At 49.7% G+C, this 6698-nt stretch overlaps 1 protein-coding gene across 1 annotated transcript; it reads left to right on the top strand.

Moving 5' to 3' along the window:
• Positions 1 to 3032: 3032 nt before the first annotated feature.
• Positions 3033 to 3233, top strand: CDV56_108518 (uncharacterized protein; the record flags this gene model as incomplete). Its single annotated transcript, XM_026762137.1, has 1 exon — positions 3033 to 3233. One exon carries the CDS (start codon positions 3033 to 3035, stop codon positions 3231 to 3233), a length of 201 nt encoding a protein of 66 aa, XP_026615347.1.
• Positions 3234 to 6698: the final 3465 nt, after the last annotated feature.

Raw genomic sequence — 6698 nt, 5'->3', positions numbered from 1 at the left:
TCTGGTTGTCGAGGAATTGGGCCATCTCCAGCGCCATCTGGATTCCCACAAGCTCTGCCATGAAGACGTTTGCCTCGGTCTTTCGTCCTAGGAACGCTTGCTGGGTTTTCCTGGGATTGTGTTGGATTGTTGCCGCTCCCACTTTCTCGTTGATTGCACTCCCGTCGGTGTAGAAGACGAGACTGTTGTTTCTCTCCAGGATCCGATCGTGTGTGTTTGTTGCCCTTTCCATACTATCCTCTATCCAGGTGTTCGGGGCTTCCCACCAAGTCGGGGTGAGAAAAGGCTGTTTTTGTTCCAAGCTGTGGATGGCTTCTGGCCCGAGTATTGTTTCGCAGCGGTGTTTGTGTCTTTCGAGTGGTCCCCAGCGGTTGTGAAGGTCCTTCCAATCATTCTGGTAGCCCTTCCATCGTCCTTGGGTCTGGATCTGTTGTAGGGTCTGGTGTAGGGGTGATGCTCGGATTCGGAGGTATGTCTCGGCGGTGATTTTGTCCAGGTGCAGTTGGAGGGGCAGCAAATATGCTTCGACGTCTAGTGCCGGCCCTGAGACCGTTCGGTATGCTCCAGTAATAATCCTGGCCGCCTTTCTCTGGACTGCCTCTAGCTTGCGTATGGCTCTTCGGCGGTGTTGTACCCCCGCGCTCATCGGGGCATACCAGATTGACGCAGCGTACGTGATCTGGGGGAGGATCGTTGCTTGGTATATCTGGCGCAGTCCTTTATAGCTGGTACCCCAGGTTGATCCTGCCAGGCTGCCGAGGGCTCCCAGGGATCTTGTTGTCTTGGCTTCGATACATTCAATGTGACTGTCCCAACTGAGTTTGCTGTCTAGGATGAGTCCGAGAATTCGGCACTTAGTCACTGGCTTCACCTTTTGGCCGTCCAGCTGGACTGGGCTGTCCATGTTTATGTTCTTCATGTATGCGCTGGGTAGGTGGATGAGGCTGAATTTGGAGGGGTTGAACTTGGACGCATGCTTTGTCTCCCATGCTTTGCACTTTTCGTAGGTGGCCTCGAGGTTTCTGCAGTTTTCCTCAGTCGTGGCTCCCCAGGTGATGATGTTCCCATCATCTACCCAGCCCACCGCTTCTGCGTTAAGATTTGGGTCTTGGCAGTCTTCGATAAGGTCGGCGTTGAAGAAGAGGTATAGCATCAGTGACAGCGGTGATCCTTGGGGGATACTGGTTTCCACGCTCATAAGCTCCGACTTTCCTTCAGGGAGTCGTATCGTGGTTCTGCGGTTTTGGAGGAAACTCGCAACCCATCCGGCAACCCGCCAGTCTATCTTTCGTTTCCTCAGGTTATGGATCAATCTAAGGTGGGAGACATTGTCGAAGGCCCCAGATACGTCTAGGGAGAGGATCGAGACCACTTTTCTAACCGCCTTTGTCGAGTGCTTCTCAAGCCTATAGAGTTTACGTAAGGGGACAAAATCTCATGTCATGTTTGAACGGTGATGTAACTTACCCTTGTCCAGTTCCAGTGACCATGGAAGATATTTTCCTGTCACAGCGGGTGCCTCAGGCAATCGCCGTCAGAAAGCCGCGCGACCACCGCTCGGAGTCCGACAGTTCGGTGACCGAACTGACTGACCTAACCGCTTTGGGCTGAATCCCGAGCGTGACGTTGCTGTATATATATGACCTCTAGGAATCGCTGGTCTTCCTGGACCCCAGCGATTCGTTTCTGAATCAACTAGCATACAGCTTCTCCTTCCTCTTTCGTACATCCTTCGTAGTCTGACATTTCGTTGCTTGCTAGGAAACCTGTGGCGAGTGAAGACCGACTGACCACCGACGTCGATCCGACCTCCCCGCTTACATTTCCCCAAAATCTAAACAAAGCGATGATGATGCCACTGATGGCGACAAGTGGGAAGGGCAGGAGGGGGTCTTAGAGGGCGCGCTCTTGTTTCCGGCGGCATACTTAAGACTTGTTCAACCCTACCTACTAGTGATAGGTGCTCTATTCTATTCGAATTAGGTTGACACTCCCAAATCGTCCGTCACCAAATTGTAGCTATAGATGACGAGCTTGCTTGAGATTAACTGACGTAAGATTTCCGCGCTCGTCATCATTGCATAATTCAAGAAACTCGCCGAGAATAAAAGTCTTACTTGTAACGTAAGTTTTTTAAAAAGACGGTCATCATTTTCAGCCCTTCGTGTTGTTGACTCATCGACCACAAGTCTGTCGCTGCTATCTCAAATGTCAACTTTATTTGAGAAGTGTGTGTCCTGTGGCAAACAAACACCCGGCTCCCTGTTCTGTTCAGACCAGTGTCGTCTTGGCGCTTCGCTGGCTCGAAGTGTGGCAGCAAGAGAGCAGTCAAAGAAAAACAGTCCACCTTCTTTGATTATTCCCTCCGGCCCGGTTGGGAATGGTCTGGAGTCTCTCACCATGGAAGAGCATACGGCCCGTTCTGAGAGCCCAGGAGTTGAACTTGCCCAATATAAAGATTCCTTTGCTCGGAGATTGGAAAAGAGAAATACGTTCTAAGTTCCACCCATTGCTCCTAGTGCTCGAAGTAGCCGGGGCTTCAGGTGTTTGTAGGTCTATCTGTACAGCATGCCCCAGTGAATGCTAGCAGAAAGGATTATTGAATTCAGCTTCTTGTCTTCAAGCTCCGGCCGATGCTACTTTCTGCAGACTTGTCTCGATTTCGTAAGGCAACCCTTGACCGCCCGTTGCTTGCGACTGCTGCTTACTGCATTGTTGGCTGTTTTGAGTTACCGTAGTCGTTCGGGTAACAGGATGTTCGAGCCATGACAATGTCCTTAAATGATCAATCATGTCGTCACTGTTACTTCCTGAAATTTCACCTAAATTGATTCCTATAGATGGCCGCGCTAACATGATTTGAAATACCTCGCTAGGAGCTCTCAGACAAATCGTACAGTACTGACCACGATCGAACCTCTAGCCTTCGACCTGACATGTCGTCCGTCGTCCACATCAGTTTTGGACACCACAATATTCTATGTCCGAGAGCCTCAGCCGCTTCTCCTGCGACCCCCTTCAGTCCAACAGCGATGTACTCGAGCCAGCCTCCCTTGTATCCCTACTCCACGACTCCCACAAACGCAGGTCCTGGATACGATTCACCTCCGGAACCGCGACGCGCCGACGACGAGAAAGACAAACCTCGGCAGTCTCTCCCTTCCATCCGCGAGGCCTTGGGCAATGATAAACCCCTGCCATACCCTGGGCCTCCAACATTAGCCCCTCAATAATCTCATAGCGCACCTCCTCCGCATCACATCTCCAACTTTGCTGGTTGTCCTGGCGCCGAAGGGCCGCCAGGTCCTCCTAACCCCTTCTCGAATGGAGAGCCAACCAATGAGTCGGGGCCGTATATAGGCGCGCGTATGGATAAAGAGAACGGTGGAATTCCAGGACATACATTCCCGGGTGTCTCCCAGAACGATTCTGTGAAACGCAGTCTCGACTTCTACCAAGTCGAAACGTCACTGAATGAGGTATCTATCTTGGAACGGCGTAGATTAATTGGTTACTAACTTTGACAGATGGCTGATTTGAGCTTCTGTCATACACCATTTTTTGATGAGCGGAGGGGCTTGAACATCGCTCCGTGGTCGAGACCCATGGTAAATCTGTGTCCACAATTATTGGCTTAGCTTTCTCCTTTCTCCACCTTGGAGTACCGTCCCTAAAACGTCTATGGAAACCCCTGGAAGATCCCACACTGCATTATAAACCAACCGCGGCGGTACCATGGTAGAGCTAGCCACGACTGCCAGGGATCATGGAAGCAGCAATTACTCCCTAACAAGCAAAAAAATCGATGAGATATTCGCGCTTTTCGGGATTAAGAAGAGTGAGCGGATAGACCCACTTATCACCGAGCTGTCCGGTATAGGTGAGTAGGTGGCTTGCATTTACAGTGGGATCCCTGGCTAATATACATTCCTGTCCGTGAAACTCTACTTGAGGCCGGAATAAATGAAAAAGAAACGCCCTTCTCGCGTCTCGTCGGTTCTCTCTCCCAAGAACACCCCGCTACGTCTCACGGAATTCGAGGATCTTATCGGCTCCTAGATAGCGGAAAGAGGTAATCTTGAAAGAGCCTGTGTTGCCGCCTTGACCGCCCGCTGATGTTGCGGCAATTTCTAGGAAATCGACGCGACTGGAGCTGGGTCTCTCTCTGGCCACCAGTTCGCAAAATCATGGAAACCTAGGACATTCTCGCTACTCCAATCAGTAAGCCGCTGCCCTTATGTACCTATATAGATACGGACTTACGGAGATAGTCAAAGATCTGTACATACTGAAACCTCGTACACAGAAGGCCCTGCATCAAGTTGAACAAGACGCCCGCGGAGAAAGCCGCCCACCGCGACCGCTTGACAATTGAAGTTAGGTGAAGTGGCAGAACTTCTCCCACTTCGGAGTCAACCTTTGCTCAGCCACACTGGAGTGATGCTTTTCTAAAGTACTCATTCAAATACCCCCTTCGCCTCTAACTGCTCTAGTAGCTTCCACTCTTCTTCTATTTTCAACAAAAAAAGCAAAAACCATGGTGAGCTACTGAACACGTCCTGTAAGGGCATATACTTAGCTAACTCATTCTCCTCACTAGTCTCTACATCAGATTTACCCTGAATCTGGTGAAGATCTAAGCGGCCAGGCCATATATGGTTGAGCATCTCTGGCCGGCAGTTGCAGGCCTCGGTGGCTTCATCACTACCCTCGACAACTCCGCCATTAACAACACTGCCCTTCTCAAACTCGACGGTGCTACAAGGAAGTACATCTGGCAAATATTAGCCTAACAGCTCCCCAAGTGGCTATGCACAGCGGACTGCAAGAGACTAGTCACGCAGCGACAAGAAGCACGGCAAGCTGGAGATTCATACGTCGTAGTTTCACCACACCATCTCATGACCCATCTCCATGAAAAGAAGTCTCGCTCGATTTCCTCTATACATTACCTGACAGTGCAGCCGACCCTAGCTTCTCAGACTCTAGCTTCTCAGGCTCCAGCTTCTCAGACCCCAGCTTCTCAGACCCCAGCTTCTCAGACCCAGTCTTCCAAGACTCAAGGGGTGGACGATTGGTTTGTAGAAGAAGCAGTTCGGGTGCTTCAAACTTTCTGTCTATAAGTTTCTCGACCCTACTCCTTATATTATCCTTGGTTGCGTTAGTTAAGAGTCACAGGAAGGTGATAGCTAACAAACCATGGCTTTTGAAATCATTTCATAGTTGACGTGATGCGCGAGATGAACCTTCAGTAGATGATGGTTAGCATCGGAGAATAAGATAGATAAAATCACTCACCACTGCCACATCCATTTCAAGCTGAGAAAGTAAGAAATCGATGTTGCTTGCATAACGCTTCGCTATATATGCTTCAATCTGGGCTCTGATAAATATTTCCTTGGGATCTTGATCTTCACACTTTTGTCCGAAAGTTTCAATGATCTCAGTGATATCATCCCGAATGCTGTCGGTATACCATAAAGCCACATTCCTTATAGCCTTATCTCGCCCCGGGCACCATGAAGACACACCATGTACAAGCTTGGAAGTTGGGTCAGAGAGACCATGATGCAAACGATCAACATCAACAGCAAAAGTTCTGAGGACATCTACCTCATCTGAGGAGAGAGAGTCAAGGAGTGTACCTAACTCAGGGTCTAGTCTTTGTGATATGAAAGTGGGTCTACACGTGACGCCGACTAGCGGCCTCGTATTCCGTTACCCCTGAGATCGCTGCATCTTGGTGGTCGAGAGAACAGAACGGAGAACACATATCATTGAGCCCATCGTGTGTAGCATCAATTATATGGCTGCGTCGGTGTAGTCGCTACAGATCTCTTCTGCCTTCTTCCCCTTAGATGACCCCTGAGCAAGGAACCTTCAACACTTTGCGTGAAGCGAGATCGGGTGCAAGACGACAGATAAGGACTTGAAATTGGGCAATTGTTTTCATCCTCAAGAGGTCGCAGGGAAGCCTCTACCATAGCACGGAGTGTCTGCTTGGCAGGTATGCGAATCCAGCCTCCTGAGAGAGCAGAATTCTTGCTGGGTGGCTAAACGGCAGAGGCCATGACGGATTTTCGGTGTCTGTTGATTGTATTCAAAGTCTGCTGGCGATGTGCATGATAGATCAACAAATTTGAAAGGAGAATAAAAAAATTAATCACAGCGATGACTTCTTCCATAGTTCTGCAGTATGACCAGTGTGCATCCAACATCATTAGATGGAGAAGGCGATATTTATACATATCGTGATATTTGATACCTTTAGACTAGAACGAGAAAATGTACCCGTTGCGTCTTCCCTTCCTTGTGTGCCGGCCATTCTGCAGCTTACAGAGCAGGTAGGTCGACCGGAAATACTGTGGTGCAATGATCGACGGCCATTGCAAGCGCCTAACTGCAGTGATGCGCTGACTCTATAACTCGCCAACAATGACTTTGCGCCGACGACTACTAGCGCCGTGCGTGTGCGCCAATCATCAGTGTGCTCGAGCCAGCTTCGTCGTCTAGGTCTGGTCATAGCCAATCCACTTTGCCGGCAGTGGCGAATCGCCAACTGTGGAGTAAGCAAGCTAGTTTAACTAATTGACAACTCGGGTATTTAGTATCTTGTGCCTCCTGTTCAGTTCAGTTCATTTCTGTTCTGTTCTGTTCCTTCCCGTTCTGTTCTGTTCCTGCCCGTTTTGCTCGGTTTC

Source organism: Aspergillus thermomutatus (assembly GCF_002237265.1).
Source record: "Aspergillus thermomutatus strain HMR AF 39 chromosome Unknown NODE_69, whole genome shotgun sequence".
In the NCBI taxonomy this organism is placed as follows: domain Eukaryota; kingdom Fungi; phylum Ascomycota; class Eurotiomycetes; order Eurotiales; family Aspergillaceae; genus Aspergillus; species Aspergillus thermomutatus.
Note: the sequence above shows the minus strand (reverse complement) of the source record. Positions and strands in the feature narration are given on the sequence as shown.